The sequence below is a fragment of the Amblyomma americanum genome, chromosome 5 (genome assembly GCF_052857255.1).
Source record: "Amblyomma americanum isolate KBUSLIRL-KWMA chromosome 5, ASM5285725v1, whole genome shotgun sequence".
Taxonomy (NCBI): Eukaryota; Metazoa; Arthropoda; class Arachnida; order Ixodida; family Ixodidae; genus Amblyomma; species Amblyomma americanum.
Genome location: NC_135501.1, coordinates 171,290,513 through 171,308,394, shown reverse-complemented (window position 1 = coordinate 171,308,394; position 17,882 = coordinate 171,290,513). Strand labels below are relative to the sequence as shown.

Sequence of the window (17,882 nt, the reverse complement as noted above, 5' to 3'; positions counted from 1 at the left end):
TTCACTACGGCGCCCCTTATAGTCTGAGTCGATTTGGTACGTTAAACCCCGTAAACCATAAGCCGTTTTCATATTGAGCATTCTAAGAAGTGCAAAAATAATAAATCACGTAGGGACATTTCCTTAAACAGTGAGTATTCGCTTTTCTGTCTGTTTTCCTGCAAGCAATAGCAAGCAGTACCAAGATGGTACCGCAGATGAAAGCACAACCTCCTCACCTAGCTTTTCTTCAGAGACTGACCGAATGCTACACACAGGTGTTGATTATGAGCTATGCAGTTGCTTTTAAATTTTCGATCCTGCCCAGATGCTTCGCGAACTATTCTGACTTCATGTTCAAATCGTTTTTTTTGCTACGCGAGACATCCTCCAGTCTGCTGACATAGACATTTTCCTTGTACTCTAGTTTCTACGTTTTGCGACGTGTAAATTTAAATCAGTCCTCAATCATTCGAAGACACTTACCAGCCGTTCTTTCCATAATGGGTATTCCGGGATGAAACCCCGGTGTCTCTCCTAGGAGTAAAAGCATATATCAATTATGAGCGGAACTTGCCATTAGAGACAGCGACATTCAGGCAGTAAAACAGGTGGCAGCTTCGAAAATGCGCTGACATATGGTGCACTAAAATCCCCGATATCAGAATTCGCCGATGTTTGTCTGTTCGAAGCCTCCGGGACAGGTGGTCTACCTGCCACGCTAGACAGGTGCCAACCTGGCCACCGGGTTGTGGGCAACTTGCCAGGACGCTTTACGGCCAACTATGCAGAACGCTTTATGGCAAAACACGGTACGGCGGCGGTTTGTTTCAAAACCGCGGGTGCACAAACAGATCATTTTCGCTGGGCACTGCATTGAATCACTACGTCATTGCCGCAGCCGAACATCACGAGTGTTTGACTTTTCTCTTGCGGTGTGTTTTGGATGTCGTCGTTTTCATCAACTACTATCCTTACAAAATGGATACAGAACACACCGATATCGCTCTGGCAGCTTAAACATTTTCCTTGTACTCCAGTTTCTACGTTTTGCGACGTGTAAATTTAAATCAGGCCTCAATCATTCGAAGACACTTACCAGCCGTTCTTTCCATAATGGGCATTCCGGGATGAAACCCCGGTGTCTCTCCTAGGAGTAAGAGCATATATAATTTATCAGTGGAACTTGCCAGTACAGACAGCGACATTCAGGCAGTAAAACAGGTGGGAGATTCCAAAATGCGCTGACATATGGTTCACTAAAATCCTTGATCTCAGAATTCGTCGATGTGTCTTTGTTCGAAGCCTAAGCGACAGGTGGTCCACCTGCCACGTTAGACAGGTGGCAACCTGGCCACCGGGTTTTGGGCAACCTGCCAGCGTGCTTTACGGCCAACTATGCAGAACGCTTTATGGCAAAACACGGTACGGCCGCGTGGTTTGTTTCAAAACCGCTGGTGCACAAACAGATCTGTTTCGCTGGGCACTGCATTGAATCACTACGTCATTGCCGCAGCCGAACATCACGAGTGTTTGACTTCTCTCTTGCGGTGTGTTTTGGATGTTGTTGTTTTCATCAACTACTATCCTTACAAAATGGATACAGAACACAACGATATCGCTCTGGCAGCTTAAACCGCGCCTCCAACCGAAAGCGATGTGAAATCCTAGTGCAAGCGCCTAATTCGCTTTTGACCTAACCGCGAAAAATCTTCTCTGATTATTAATAAATCACTTTTTAAAATAGCTGTCAATTCTACATTTCCTTCCCCAAATAATGGTACATTTGCGAACTGAATCTGCCGTAAGTGTGAGCTATTTTACTTCATGGAGACGGCATAGCAGCCTTAGGGAAAACGAAGTATTCTACAAAGCGAATAGACCTCATCACGTCGTTCAACCACCATCAATAGTACACTCACCCATGATGAAGTGCTAGGAGCACATTGGTAGGACAGCGACAGGCTGGGGAGACATTGCTATTGGAACGCAACCCAATGGCTATCGCCAGCAGGCCTTCAGGGACAAGCCGGAAAGCCAGTACCACGCAAAACCCTGCACACATATACCATACTTGACAAAAGGAATCCCACCGGTGTTATCACACAGCCTGGGAGAGTTTATGAGAAACTAATATTCTGTACACGTGATGAGTTAACAAGTGTAGATGGCTGCGACTGCGAATATATCAAGAAACGGGTTCAAAACACCGAAACATGACATAGAAACGACATTAAACGCATATCGATTCAATGCAGACCAAAACAATCTAGCTCAACTTCCTATCCTTGACCGCTGTAGGGTTCATTGTTGATGTCTTCACAAAACGTGCCCACGCTCAAATATCACGTTGCGCCATCTAGCCAAGAATAATCTATTAATATGATGTAATCGCCGCACAACGCTCAGCAGCACAATTCCTAGTCGCCGACGCAGATCGCAGCAGACGACTTTCTGCTCACCTATACTGCAGCTTGGCAAGGTGCCGTCGGTCGGTCGAACGCCACAGGGCTAACGACAATGCGGTGGAGCTAAGAACCGTCTTGAGAGGTGCAAAAGGTGACGGAGAGTTCGATACTTCAACTGTGAAGAGGTTGGAGACAAAGTGTTAGGAAACCGCACAATATAAATTACGCTCATCGACAAGCTGAACGGACCTGAGCGCCTTGCCTCCTCCTTCTTCTTCTTCACCTCAGTCGTCCACACCTTGTATTCTTCCTCGTAGGCGGTAGTGCGCGCCTGCGGTCGTACATTGCTATCAAGCCTCGAGACAGAAGGGATGTAGAGAAAAAGAGGAATGACCAGAAACACCTGTATCACAAAATAATTAAATTTTATGACCAGAATATGTGTACCAACATTCAAACCGTTATTCGAGGTGGTCTTTACACTGTTCACCGCTCAAGTGTTTCGCTAAAAACCATCACAACCTTTTTCACGCTTAGATTAGATTAGATTAGTCTGTGGTAATCCTCTCGCTTTTCGTCCCTGGTTATCGTTCATCGTGCTATATTTTCCACTTATTTCCTGGGTTGCATTTGATCTTTTCAATGTTGTCCTCGCGTTGCCGAATCCCACATACTTCCTGATGTCCACGAAACACCCTCGTTCATCAACGCTACTGCGTTCTACCTCCATCTCCTCCATTTAGAACGTACATTCCCGCGTTGCCCCTTCTCACGAGCTACTTTGGCCAGTCGCTATTCAGCTATTAAACTAAGCTGCTTAGTAGTACAGTTAGTTGTGCGAGTTGGCAACTACTCATAGCGGCAAACCGTGGAGAGGAAGAATTGAGACTCTTAGTATAGCCTATGAGCGCTTGCGTAAATTATAGGCAAGCATTTAGCGGGAGGTAGCACTGGAAATCTCACAAGCACTTTTTGTTTATCGTATGCCAAACCGAACGCAACGATAGCGCTGGCCGCTGTGGCGCCATCTGGTGTAAAATGTGAAAAAATTTTGTGACACATTCTTCGCACTTAGCCAAGGTTATCCAATTCGTAGCGCGTGAATAGCCAGTTCATCACCAGTTCAGTCGAGTCAGAGCCTAATTTCTTTTAGTTAATTGAACCGAGCAAGGTTTTAAAAACGTCATGTTGAGGTCTTTCGGACAATTGTGCCTACCGCCGAAACGATTGCATTTGCAAGACTATCACTACCTTGTCGTAAAAATCCAAATCAAGTCAATTCACAGTCGGCGGTGTCTTTCTAGGGTTAAGAACGACGGAATCGTCACAGAGAATCAAAAATCGGGCAAGTTTATCCCTCATTCGTTACGCTGTTGGCGAGGGGAGGCAAAGCGAATATCACGTGTACCATTTAAAGGCAATGAATAAGCCTAAAAACCCAATAACGATGGCGAATTCTCCTCGAAGCGGGTGACGTGGGCGCCGCCATCTTGACAATGCTTTTTTTCCTAGGGTACGCAAGAGCACGCACGCTAAATACTTGAAAGAGCGTACGTAACGCGCACGTACGTTAAACCTCGATTTGAAATAGCGTTTGGGGCGTGCGCAGAACAAATCACGCTATTTTATAGCGTACCATATGCCTTTGCGTATGTCTGCGTACGCTATACTAAAACTCTCTAATGTAAGAAAGTTGTGCACTGGGCGGGCGCTCACTCTCAGCTACGGCTTCATAGCCCAAACCTTCCGTTTAGTTGAGAAAAAAGACGAGAAATATTCAAGAATTACAAGTGGTTGCACGAAGTAACAAAAATAAGAATAAAAAATGCGGCGCCTTCAAGAAGCGCTACGCATCTGAGAAACATCGCTTAGGTTTATTGATTCAATTATGATTTTCACCTAAATCTCTTCTCAAGGGGTCTCATCTTTGTTGCCATATCACACCTGTGCTCGACGAAATGATGCAATACACTGCTTGCTTGCTTGATAATGAGCCACCAAATACGAATACCTAATTCCGTCTGATATGAGTTTTTCGGGGGGCCCTTTCAATACATGGCTAACAAACCAGAAAAAAAAACATGTCCGCTATTAGGCTAATTTGGCTCGCCACCTTTCTATCCTCTTATTCTGCGTCCTTGCCTCCCTGTCTGGCGGCTTACAAATGGGAACGTAAGCAAAATATGGCACGAGAAAGCTCACTTTGACAATGCTGAGTAGCTTAGCACTTTGCTCGCTAAAGGTGCATTATTCCTTGTGCCGCTCTAAGTGACGTCACCTTTAAGTATGTGTGATTTTTTATTCTTTTCCTTAAATTTCTCCTATCAATTCTCAGACGCTTTCTCGCGCTCTGCTTTCTCTTGTTCTAGCACTAAAGTGCGGTATTTTAACGTGAGCCATCAAGGTGCGTTCCGCCTTACACAAGCACGTTACGGCATATGTACAGTATCTTCGCACTACATACATGGCGAGATTATTCGATGAAGATCTGGGTTCACGGAACAGTCGAGGCGCCTTTCACAGGTGCCCGCTTTGACACACTGTGCCTGGCTACCAGCTGCTGTTACTCCGCGTTCAGTTTAGGGGAGATTGAAACCAGCCGTACGCTTTTGAAATAGGAAGCACAAATCGGAAGCCGCAACATTTTTTTAACTTACCCTTCCCTGCAGTTGAGGTGTTTTAAGCTGAAGCGGAAAGAATACCTCCCGCATAGTTCCCAGTGAGGAGGTGAGTGACAAAGCCATTGGTCTCAAAAGCGCTGAACGTTGACTTATCTGTCATCTTGTGAAGTAGCACGGGTGGTGTGCATGGCGTGTGTTTTTTTTGTTTTTGCCGCTGTGTTGCAGATGTACGCTTGGGGACGCTCCAAATTTTGAACCCCGATTTAAAGGGCTCAGCCTTGTCCGTCCGTCCGTCCGTTTTTCCGTCCGTCCGTCGGTCCGTCCGTCCGTCCGTCCGTCCGTCCGTCCGTCCGTCCGTCCGTCCGTCCGTCCGTCCGTCCGTCCGTCCGTCCGTCCGTCCGTCCGTCCGTCCGTCCGTCCGTCCGTCCGTCCGTCCGTCCGTCCGTCCGTCCGTCCGTCCGTCCGTCCGTCCGTCCGTCCGTCCGTCCGTCCGTCCGTCCGTCCGTCCGTCCGTCCATCCATCCATCCATCCATCCATCCATCCATCCATCCATCCATCCATCCATCCATCCATCCATCCATCCATCCATCCATCCATCCATCCATCCATCCATCCATCCATCCATCCATCCATCCATCCATCCATCCATCCATCCATCCATCCATCCATCCATCCATCCATCCATCCATCCATCCATCCATCCATCCATCCATCCATCCATCCATCCATCCATCCATCCATTTATCCATCCCAATGGAGAGCCGACAACAGGCGCTTTGCGAATTGCTAAGCTGATTGCATCCCGCATGTTATTTGCACGTGTAGGCAGCTTTCTGTGACCACCGTTGAGATGTCAACGAAGCCTCCGAGTTTCATTGAGAAAAGGGTAATAAGTGCACATAGTAATAAAAGCAAATAAAACAGCCTAGTGCGCCGAAGAGTCAAATGGGAAATTAAGATTGCAAAGTTCGCTGGGGTTGGGTGGCTGTGCCGGGGGACAGGACGAAACTAATTGCAGACATTTGCACGAGTTTTTTGTGCTAAAGTGCTTTTCTTCACAATATGTTACATTTTTTCGACGCTTTACAAATTTGCCACCGCGTTGGCACTTGCTGGCGAATCGTGGCACTCGCCCCTTGAAGGAGTGGCTGCTTTCTTTGACCAGCAATCATTCATAAGGAGGCGATGAGCATGTCAGTTTATTATTGAGGGCAGTCGAAATAATGTGACCGAATCGCATTCCTGTCTTCGAGCAGAGGTATACGATTCTATCATATGGACCAAATGACCCTGGCGCTGCACTGAGGGGAAAAAAAGGCGGAGTGCGCGCCGGTAGAGCCTGCGCATGTTATTAAAATTCTGGCGCCAAACACAAAGCATGGACACACAAAATGTAAACAATCACTGCGCCAGAGAAGCGATAACAGTTACTAGAAAACCTGCAGCCACAGACGCAGGACTCGCAATTCGTCGGAAGCAGTTCTGTATCAATCGGTGGGAACAGCACCGTACAGTATAGGTTACACACTGCACAGGCATTTTTGCACATGGGGGGAAGGGGGCGGGGCGGATTTCCGACGCCACTAAGCAGGCAGGGCTTGTTGGCCACTCCAAAATCCTTGCGGATGCTCTCCCACGTCTTTGTCTCTGGCACGCATCTGCTGAGGTGGTCATGCAGATGGAGGTCGAGTGGCTTTGGGCCGTGCAAGGTGATCCGCGGAAGGGTCAAGTCGATGAACTGCGTGGAAGCGCGGAATTCGCGAGCACTATTAAATGCAAGCCTGCTGCTCCTGACCTCATGAGCGCACATTTGGCTGAACTTTAGCGACGGGCTACAATGCTCCCACGTACACGCGAGGCCACTTATATGTCGACGGACGTCTTAAACCTGATTTGACTTTTTACCTTTCAATGTAGTTCTAGAATCTTCTTGTTTTCCTTTGAATGGATCTAATTCTTACCGTCTGTTTTTACCTGTCCTTGAAAGCTGTTTATTTCTCCATCCTTATTTCTCGCATGCTTACTAGTTTGTTTACAAATAGTTTCTGCCACTCTGAGGCAAAGTTTTCTCTTTATAAGTATGCAAATAGCGCAGCTGCTCACTTGTTGTTGTCCGATTTTCTCAGGTATTCTTCATATGACCTTTTACTCGGTAATTCCCACGCTTCGCACGCTGCCCATTCCATGTGCCCCTGTACTGCCTCATTTGTGGTTCTGCAGGTAACCTGGCGCTAATCTTCCAACAGATAATTTATTTCTAGTCGCGACGGAACTGGGGCCCTTGGATAAAGAACTGTACTTTCATAAAAAAGGCCTGGCACCAAAACTTGTTTTCAAATACCACTCAATTCTTCATACGTGTTGGGACCTAATAATGCACTATGCTTCATTGCACTATGAATATTGCACTATGCCCTTACGCCATAATAGACTGTTCAAGTTTTTGCAGCTATTTCTGTCCTTCGCTTACCTATACCCCTAGATATTTGTGTCACGCCAGCCTGGGTATCTGAAGGTCTTGTATTGTAAGCACGTGTTCAGTGGAACCGCTGAAAATTGTGAGACGTGACTTAGTTGCGCTAAAAGTGAACGCCAAAGCATCGCTTGTGGTTTTGACGTTACGACCGCGTTGCAGAATGGTTGAATTTTGTTGTGCCAGGGTGGGCCAACAGGGGAATTTTGTTGTGCACCCGGTGTCTTTGACGAACGTCCGTTCTATGGCTACCGCGTTAATACTGCCCACTCACCGGACAGATCTGGACGAAAGAGCTCCGGCCCCACTGGCGGTGCAGGAATGTCGCCACCGTGGTCGGAAGGAGTAACCGTTGCTAAAGTTGTCGTGGTAAGCGGCCCTGCGACGAATATACAGGCAGCGTTGGAGGTTAAAATCGCCACACGTAGTGGGGGGCAGTGTCAGAGGGTCATTCCATGGAGACCACGCGTGTTTAGGACCGTCATAGCAGTGAGCGAAGAGTTTGGTCATGATGGCGACGACACGAATTTTTGTAGCGCAAAGATAGTGACCAATGATCGCCGATAAAAAGGTCAGAGGTCAACACAGACTTTTTGTGCTATGGGGTTAATTGGTTTAGAGAGCAAAATTCTTGTTTTGTGTTATGAACCCGCAAAGTATGGAAAAACTTTATTGCAGATATTCTGGAACGCTGGCAATGCAAAAAACTGAAGGCAGAGCGAGGATTGAAATCGTGACAAACGAATTATTCTGCTCTAGACATATAACTAAACCTACAAAAGTGAAACCGAAAGCAATAATGATGAAAAATTGCAGTTAGAGAGATTTGTGAAATTTTTTAGCAATTTTTCTTATTTTCGTTACACATTTTCCTTTTTCTGAGAAATAGCTTAGAGACTACACTTTCTAGAACTCTTTTGTTTTTCACTGAGATAGTCCGCCCTTTTAAAACGATGAAAATTACTACAAAATGTAGTCCTTCCTTCGAAGTTGTAAGTCTAGTTGCATTAGTATGAAGTGCCTTTCCAGACTGCTAATTTGCGCGCTGTGTTACAAGTAATATTTTAGAAATTTGCAAAATAAGGCGAACTTTTGCAAATCTCTGTAACTAATGATTCCGCATATCCTTTGTGTAAATATTATAGATGCGCATTACATCAGTGACAACGGCAATCATTGAAGGCGTGCATATCTTCGAGTAATGGTTATATGAAAAAAAATTCATCGCCATTAACATCCTTTCTTTCACGTTGGCATCAAGGCTAACGACAAGAGTGCAGCAGCTCCACCCCAATCAGCCTTCATGAGGGTGAAGCCGGGATATGCTCGAGCCTCGCACTGGTATCACACACCAGTCGATCACGTTACTTGGCCAGAAAAACACTAGCCCAGCACATCTCTGTGACCCTAGAGCAGGAGAATGCCGCCTATGTGCGATACCTAATCTCGGCGCCCCTAGCATGGGTTCCATCCGACACATTAACTGCTCAGCTATTCAAGGAAACAGTGGCGGAAGAGCGGGAGAGCTTGGTGCAACGTATTTCTTGTGAACAAGCTGAGGAGCGGAAAGCTCCGAAATTGTTCCAGCCCTTTCTGTTCCCCATGAACGAAAAAGCTGCAACTTTCGGACAAGGGTTGCTCTTCGAGCTTTTACGTCTGCTCTTGACATCGCCTGCCCTCATTGTACTTGCGGCCAACCAAGCTCAGAGAGGAGATAGCCAAGGACGAAACCTGTCTCACGGTATTTCTCGGTACTCTCTCTCAGCCTTCCGTGGTCTTTAAACCTGATCCCACCCTGTCAGGCGTACAGTGCCTCCGAGACGTATCCACTGGTGATATAACCAGATTTCGTAGCAGCAGTCATCACGCAGTCATCGCTCAACCTCCTGCCCGCTGTCGTCATATTGATGACGTGACCGCCACCAACATATACACCGGCGAGTACTGGTACCACCGCACCTACAGTGAGGACGCGCGTCAGTTTGCACCATCCTGGCCTTTCTCAGTAACTTGGAGGCATACTCGTAAGAGCAGCTAGGGGTATGGGTATGCGTTGTCACCCTGCCTCCAATCAGGGAAAAAATTTAAACTTGCTGACATATCACAAATGGCAACGTCACTAACCCATCCTCCACGCTCAACTGGGTCCTCCTGCTTGCTTTTAGGCCTGCCCTTTTCTGGTCAGATGTAGCTTATTTAATCTTTGGGCTGGTTTCCGGCGCCCTGCTATCTGCTGGAAGATGTGTACTGCAGTGTTCTCAAGTACGCACCGCAATCTCAAAATAAAAGGACTACTTTGAGAGCCGCTTGCCACATTCACCAGAACACTACAGTAGGCTTTTGCCGGAAACTTCCCGAGGAGTGCATTTCCTTGCTTCGGGTTCAAACATCCAGCCACTAAAAAACAATAAGTTCGCGCATTACATCGCAACCACCGCTCCGCCAACACATGCTCTCAAGCTCGTCGCCGTGTTAAAGACCGGCATAAGGCCGCCCGCATCAATTTCGGGAAATATTTGCACTCGCCCTAATATGGCCATCGTCCAGCTCATAGACATCTCCACTAAACATTATGTTCATGAAACTCCCAATAGATTGCCGGCCACTTGAAGATTACCGCACCCTAAACAACGCCACCGTCCAGGGCCTTTATTCTTTTCCTCACTTCGGAAATTTCACGGCTGCGCTACACTGTGCCGTGGAGGCCGACCATCTAAGTATGTTTGAAACATCCTATTTACCGAAACCACCAACGTTACTTCTTTTGGCTTGCTTGAATACATATGTGCCAACGGTTTGTGGACAGCTGGACCTACATGTGGTTTACACTTAAGAGTGGGTTAGATCGTGAACGACAGCCTCCTTATTTTAGAAAAGATAAAAACTAGCCATTTAAGTTATCAGGCCGCATTTGCGGCACTTCACTGGATACGGCCTCATTATCAACAGGTCCGAACTTAACATCGACTGACCTGAGTTCTACTTTCTTGGTCGCCACGTGGACCGCTACGCTGTCCGGCATCCGGCCTCTTCATACGAAACTAAAGGCAATGGATGATTTTCTGCAGCACAATTTCATCATCAAGCTGCGAGAGTTCCTTTAGGCCTTTCACAAACGACTCGACCACCTGCATTTTTGGGTACAAATAACCTTTTTCACCAATTCCCACCTGATGCGCCATTCCGCCTAACGAGAGATGCTTCCGACATAAGGAGCGGAGCCATCCTACACTAGTTCTTGGATGGTTCTTGATAGCCGCTACCATTTTTTTCTAAACGGTGTTCTCACCAATTGAAGGCCGCAACAGAACCTTCGGCCGCGAGCTCCTTGCAAAGTCGACAAGTGCGTAATTTCATCAACTTTTTCGAACGCCGGCCATTGAACACTGTCAGTGAGAATAAACCGTTCACATTTTCTCAAAGGTTAGGAAGCAACAACTTCTCACAACGAGAAGCCATTACCTGCCTCGCGTCTTCTTTATCCCTGCGACACCACAAGATTGCTTTCCGATCTGTTCAGCTTTACAGGGAAGCGGGCCCCCTTGAAAGCATTAATATCTGGTCAAGTGAGGGAAAATAAACTCGGTACCTAAATATTATATAATAGACTTGGGCTGGAATCAACAATTTTCGTAAGCTAAATATTTGTCCGTTTACTGGGCATTGCGACACATGCAGTGTGGTTGAACCTAGCTGCTGGTCTTGTCTCCTCTTTGCCCCTTCTCGCACTCGCGCTGTCTTCTACTCAGCGCCCGCTGTTCGAGCAGGTAGTGAACCTTCTCTATTGTTTATGGGAACCTGCCGGCTAATGTGACAGTCACTCACCAGTCGTCTCCGGATGGAAGGGATGTGACGGCACTGCGATAGCACGGATTGAAGTGCGTACTACGATGTGTGGCAGATGACTAGGCTGGCTGTTGTCCCCGTTTTCGGTGTCGCTGTCCACGTCACTGGTGCCACTGACGTCATCATCTGCGCCGCACCCCGCCATAAGAGCGTTGTTATCCGATAAAATGGCCTGATTGATTAGCGCGCTAGCGTTCTCCTGGCTTCCGGACTTTGGCTGCTACCTTGTTGTGCCAGGTAAAGCAAGGTTCTTGACATACCTCCCTTGCCAAAAGTAAGAAAAAAATAGGGTTTGTTTCTTAGTAGCGTAGACTGTAAAATATATGGCGCCCTTAAATGTTTGAATGTGTTTAATGTAAGAAGAACCATGGTCCTATCCTTGGGAGATCTTTTGGACTCTAGGGATGCCGTAAGGGCTCTATATACGGCTGAGAAGCGAATACCACTGATGGGTTACTTTTGCGAAAGACCGCATGTTTCAATACAGGCGAGAGACATTTTTGGTTGCACGATACGGCATATAAAGAGCATTTTTAATAATTTAGTGCTCTGAAAGACAGCGCTTGCCTCAACGACGACCTGAATAATTTTGAATAGGATGGACAATCACTGTTCCGTCATATCTGATTGGTTCTTCACGCCGGTGGTATATCCGCACGGTATAGTATGTCCCTTTCTTTGACGTCCTGTCTGTCGCCTCCGCACATTTCATCTTCAAGGCTCAAAGCGTCTCGAGGTGATTCTCACCTCTGTTGAACAATTCAACCAGGAAGAATGTAGAGAGTCCCGCCAGTGCCACGAGCAGCAGGCAGAAGACGATAGCCGGGAGCAACCCGTCGTCGTCGTCCTCCCTGCAGTATTCGTTCCCAAATTTCACGTGAGGTGAGTGCCGCCCAGCTGTCTGGGAGGAAGAAGCGCTGAATAGTGAGGAGCTAAATATTCACGGACAAGCACCAGGACATAGTGTAAGAACTTAACAACCGCTGTGTTGGAAGTGCCGAGGCTTAAGTGCTGGAATCTGCCCGTTTTTCCTTCTTTAAATGCCACTCGATGACTCTCTTTCGATATTCATTCCGGCCTCATGTCTCTCTATAGCCGAAGTATTAACGGAAAATAGAGAAGGTAAGAAGAAAATGCATGTGCAGGGAAGAACGACTTCAAGTGCATTCGGCAAGTGCTTTGAGGGCACTTTCAGTAACTTAAAAATGTCCTTCAAATTACAAATATAGCGGTAACTTCTTCATTAGATTCAAGGGTGGGAAGAGCTATAAATTAAGACCACAACGGAACGAGCTCTAGAAAGTATTACCCTTGTAGAAGCCTGGATAGATAGATGGCGATCGAGTATTAGAAAACTTGTGTGGTATGTATGTTAACTTCAAGAAAGTGAATAAAGTGGAGTTCTGTGGGTTATGTATTGCGGAGAAAAGATAACCGACGGTCTGGTAACGTAACAGGATTCCGCGAAATAATAAACACAGTCGAAGTTTTTGGAAGTAATCTGGACAGATAAATTAAGAAACCTTGCGGGAATGGCTCAAGCGACGCAAAATGCATAAGGCAGGCTTAATTTAGAGAAAGGGAATGGTACATGAGTTCATCTTCTCCTGTTGTGAAGCAATAGCAATGACAACAATGTGTACCATTCGCAAGCGCATGCCATCGCCCCTATCCTGCGTTTTACTTTCTTCTGGTGTCGGTAATCCTTAACTAATAACTCACCCGCACAGGTCATACCTACAGAAATCACGTCGACCGTCACACTGTTTGTCAAGGACGCAGCACAGCCGTCCCATGTAGGGCTACGCTTAACGCAGTGGTGATTATCAGTTTTTTAAACATGTTTCTGGCACGTATATACAGTGCACCTAAGCCGGCAATAGCCAAACAAGGTTAGTGTGCCCCTTGTCGACAGTCTTGAGCGTTTGGCTTGCGGAAAGCCATAATTTGGGTGGATCTGCCTGCGTCCGCCATGCTATCGGCGTTGCATCTTTGATCCTATTTTCCCCTAACCCCCCGCTGGAAGTTAAGCGGTGTGTGACCTTTGTACGCCCCGCTAACGGCACCGGTAGCCTACTTTGATCTGAGAGGTTTTCGTTGCACGTGCGGGTTCCTGTGGTAGCGATATGTCGCAACCTAGAAAATACTTACGTGTCTTTTATGGCTGAAATGCACAATCAGAAGGGCGGGGGTTCCGAATGTCATACAACAGGGTGTCTCGTACACGAAAAAATTATTCACTATGTAATGCGGCACTGTTTGAGGATGGGAATGACGGAATTATGGTGTTTGATGAAGCCCTGCATGGGCTAAATTCACTAAACGGAAATAGAATTCGTATTATCTCGATAAGTGCTATGGACTCTAGACTTCTTGTTCAGTTGTGTAACAACGGTTACTCGGCGTTCAAAAATCCCATTACAAAGAACGGCAATTCTCGAATAAGGTGAAGAAATACTCACTGGATTCTTCCTGTAATTCAATCACTGGAGGGGAAGGAATAAAATAATCGTTTGAATGATACTGGGTAGCACCTGAGAATTGCGTGCAGTTACAAACATCTATACATGCATTTCGCCCAGAGCGTCCCCTGAGCGTGTACCCAATTGAGTTTATTAAGCCGGTTACCATATACAAAGTTACGGACTACGTAAGGCCCCATTCCACTTTCTCGCTGTTGGAGAAATTGCGTGGCTAGTATCACAATCATGCCAAAGAGAGCATGCGATGTGAGCGCTGCCGGAGTTTGGGCCGCACGTAATTCCAGCGTAGCCCGTACCAATAAGCGCTCGCTATTGTGCATGGCCAGATAAGACACATGATCGAGGGTGGCCGACAGCTATCGCACCTAGGCCTAACCTTAGCTTAGTGATAATTACCTGGAACTTATTCTTTGATTCCGAGGGCACATACACTGGGCTTATTTCTTAGACGCTGCTGCACTTAAGAAATAGTGCCCTAAGGCGGTTCGTCCTTAAAGCGAATCATGGAACATAACGAAATGTCCAGAAAAAATAATATCTGAAAAAAATCTGCTTCTCTGTATACCGGTCGACAGTGAGCCAGAAATTATTGGCCTTAAAGTGCACCATTCTGGCAGCCATTAAATATTGCTCTGCACTTAGAGCCTCCGAAAAGGTCAATGACGTTTACGATGAGATCTCATCCCTCCATATGTGTCTCTTACTACAACTGCTCACATACAAAGCACTGAGAGTGCATATCCGTACCCAGTCAGCTGGGAGCTGGTGAATGCGCTACAACAGTGCAGAAGCTGCTGAGAACGATTTCTTACCACACAGCCATGCAATACGGGAGACGGAAAATGTCATCTAAGAGGTGCTGTAATCCATGAAACCCGAAAAAAAACAATGATTGCGAATAAGCACTTTTCACGTTCGAACTTCGTTTCGCTGGTGTTCTGAGCTAAATGGCTAGTAAAAGAATAATCTGACGGGGATAGGAGACCTTTTTTTTCTGCTGCAAATAACAACCAATGCATACATGAGCTCCTGTGGAGTGCGTGAATATTCGCCCATCTCATTACTACCAGCATGTTTTCGTATTAAAGAGCAAAATCACATTTAGAAAGATCTCGTCAAGGAAAGAATGTCCATAGTTAACGAGTTCTCTTTATCAATGGGAGTCATATTGACGAGCGACGAACGGTGCACTGCGCACTAGCCAACAATGGGCGAATATTGTCCACATGTGTAGAATCGCAAGGTAACCGTCCGTGACCTTCCCGTTATCGTCATTGCATGTTATCAGTTGCATTCGCCAACTAGCACAGCAGAAATTTTGCTTTGTACGGCCCTACTGAGCCCCCAAGCGCCTTTGATCAGCGGGCTATCCCTCAGTAGTAGTCCGAGCCGGTCATGGTATCCAATCAGAAAGAAAGCGGAAACTTCACAGCCGATAAACAGCTTGCCGGTGTAATAGTGCAACTTAAGTTAATCGACGCTCAAGTGGTCTTTTACAGAAGCCAGCAAACACCAACCAATGAGGAGCCCCTTTTTATTCCGCGCGACCTCTAAAACATTCTGCACAATACTTACGAATTAATTCGTTTGGATCTATGAATGGAATCAGTGGAATGAAATAGTGTTTCAAAAAGTCACCAAATAGACATCTGCGTGCTGTATACAGTTCTAAACATACACAACGCCAGTTCCACGCAAATAAAACTCTGAGCGTGTAACTATTCTAATAATTATTCGCGTAAGGACTGCACTCGCTTTAAGAACGCACACCCTACTTTGGCTCCAAAGGGTAGAATTTGTTTACCTTCGCTTAATAAATGCACTCCATTTTTTTTGGCAAGCAGTCTGTTGATAATAATGAGTGCTAGAAGATGCTAGTTTTTGAGCGCCTAAACAAACGGGTAATTTGCCCAATGTCGTAACTTCTGTACCTTAACCAACTCGACGAACAGGCAGTAAAAAAAGTTTCGCGACCATACTTAGAAACCTTAGAAATCGCGGCTGGTCGCAAAAAGTTTTTCATTTCGGTCGGCCGTAATGAGGAGTATAATAACTTGTCGCGGTTAAGCTCCCTTAATGAACTAACCTCGTGCTCTGTTTGGGCAGCGTTTTGGGCCGCTGCGTGAGTTAAACGTCCGTGTTTAAGATAAAAGTTGACGGCTATGCTCGAACAGGAAAACCGGGCTGACGAGTTTTATTTTGCCTTACTCAAAAGCTTATTCGTACCGGATCAATATTTAACCCCGAAGTCTGGTTGTTTCCTCTGTTTTGTTAGCTATAATTTTTAAAATGCATTTTTTGATGTGGCAATCACGCCCTCCTCCCCTCTTCTCACTTTTGAGGGATATCCTGGGAAAATATTGCGTTCATTTTGAGATTAAATACGTTCGTAAACGACATCGCGCTAATTACAAATTACAAATGTTATCCTACAACCTGTCCAATATTTTAAACACGCATAAAACAGGATATAACAATACACAGCTTCGGAAATGTTATGCCTAAATGTGATTTAATATTTTTGCTTTACACCCTCTGGTTGTCTGTAATATTTCTACTAAACATAAGTATGACCATATTTTTCTTCAAAAGATATGTGGGATGTGTTTTTTTTCGTATTCTATATGTCTATTGTTCCTTGTGACTGACCGGTGTGCACGTTTCTTGTACTGCTCGTGAGATATTGTATGCATGGGCTTTCTGGACCCAATAAAACTGCACAGAGAGTTTTAGCCAGGAAACCCTCAAGCTGTATATGAAAAATGAACCTTTTGATCGATTGATTGATTGGTTGATAGATTGATTGAATGATTGTCCTCCTCGACCAAGGCCAACTGCTCCCGGAAGAAATCCTTGGCTGAAATGGAAACCATCCGGCAGGATAGAAGGCAATATCAGCGGAGCCTGTTGTCGGACCGCACGCATACGGTTGTGTTAATCTTCTCTCAGAGCACTTCGATCTTGCCAACCCCGAAACTTCTCGTCGGCCCCTCGTATCAGATCCACAATTCTGATGGCTTAAGACCCATTGTTTGCTCAGTGTTTCGCGTGCTTTCGGCGTTTGTGCTAACTGTGTAGAGATGGCCGACACATCCGCATGATGGAGATAGAGAGGCTACGGTGTCGCTAATTTCGGATAACCCGGCTCATAAGGGGCACCACTGCTTGGTAACCTTTAACGCTACGAAAAAACAGCAAAACAAAAGAGATTATAGCATTACTATGTACAAATTTTATGTTTCCGTTAAGCTCTGGGGATCAAATGCAGCGCGCTCTCATCGCGCAAAACTATTTTCTCCCGTCATTCTTCCCGGTATTGGGACGGTCGCTGCAGGGCATATTTATGTAGTGTGTTTATGATGAAGGCTGTAAGCAAAGCAAGCAGTATTAAGATGTCACAGCGGGAAGCCCTATCTCCTGTTTTGTCTTTATTGCTAAATGACCTTCAGAAACTAATTGATCATTGGTCGTGCGTAAATTTTCATTCGGAGATACGGAAGTGCTTTAAAAGAACGATCCTACCCACACTTTATGAAAACTGTCCTTGCACGCACTTTTCAAAGCCGCTTTGTTACTAAAAGAGAAAACGGCAATCCCGCTCTGCTAAATGCTTCTGTACACACTCTTCTCAATGCTTTGACACACGTCCATTTCAGTCCCTCCTTAATAGTCCCCAAATACTTACCAGGCTCTCCCTCCATGAGAGGCTTGTCGGGCTTAAATCCTGGTGGGTCTCCTAGAAGAAGGAGCGGATATCAAGATTAACCAGAACTGGTCAATGAGGAAGGAGATTTCAGGAACTAAAAAAGAAGGCATCCTTCAGAATGTTCTTTGAAATGGTAATGAAATATTTTATTTGTTATTACCGGGCTGATTAAAACATCAGCAAATTATTCACACGCAGTTATAACAAATGGCACATTAATTAAGGGAGGGAAAGAAGCCACAAGCGTGAGCTATATGTTTTTGTTTCAGGAGAAGGCATGGCTACTAAAGTTAAAATGAAAAATTCTGAAAAGCAAATTGAGCTCATCATAGTATGTAGGCGTCATTAGTAGAACACTTACCCAT

At 45.9% G+C, this 17,882-nt stretch overlaps 1 protein-coding gene across 1 annotated transcript; it reads right to left on the bottom strand.

The window, feature by feature from the left end:
* Window positions 1–6,511: 6,511 nt before the first annotated feature.
* LOC144134335 (uncharacterized) lies at window positions 6,512–17,882 on the bottom strand. Its single transcript, XM_077667272.1, has 6 exons — window positions 17,879–17,882; window positions 17,497–17,547; window positions 12,076–12,225; window positions 11,308–11,454; window positions 7,757–7,861; window positions 6,512–6,747 (listed from the first exon to the last, which is right to left on the bottom strand). The coding sequence occupies exons 1-6, from the start codon at window positions 17,880–17,882 to the stop codon at window positions 6,680–6,682; spliced, it is 525 nt and encodes a 174-aa protein (XP_077523398.1). The 3' UTR covers window positions 6,512–6,679.

Coding starts and splice junctions, on each gene's coding strand:
- LOC144134335 (XM_077667272.1), bottom strand. Junction 12,226..17,496: donor TCTCATGGAGGGAGAGCCTG/GTAAGTATTTGG, acceptor CCTCCCAGACAG/CTGGGCGGCACTCACCTCAC. Junction 11,455..12,075: donor GGTTGAATTGTTCAACAGAG/GTGAGAATCACC, acceptor GGTGCGGCGCAG/ATGATGACGTCAGTGGCACC.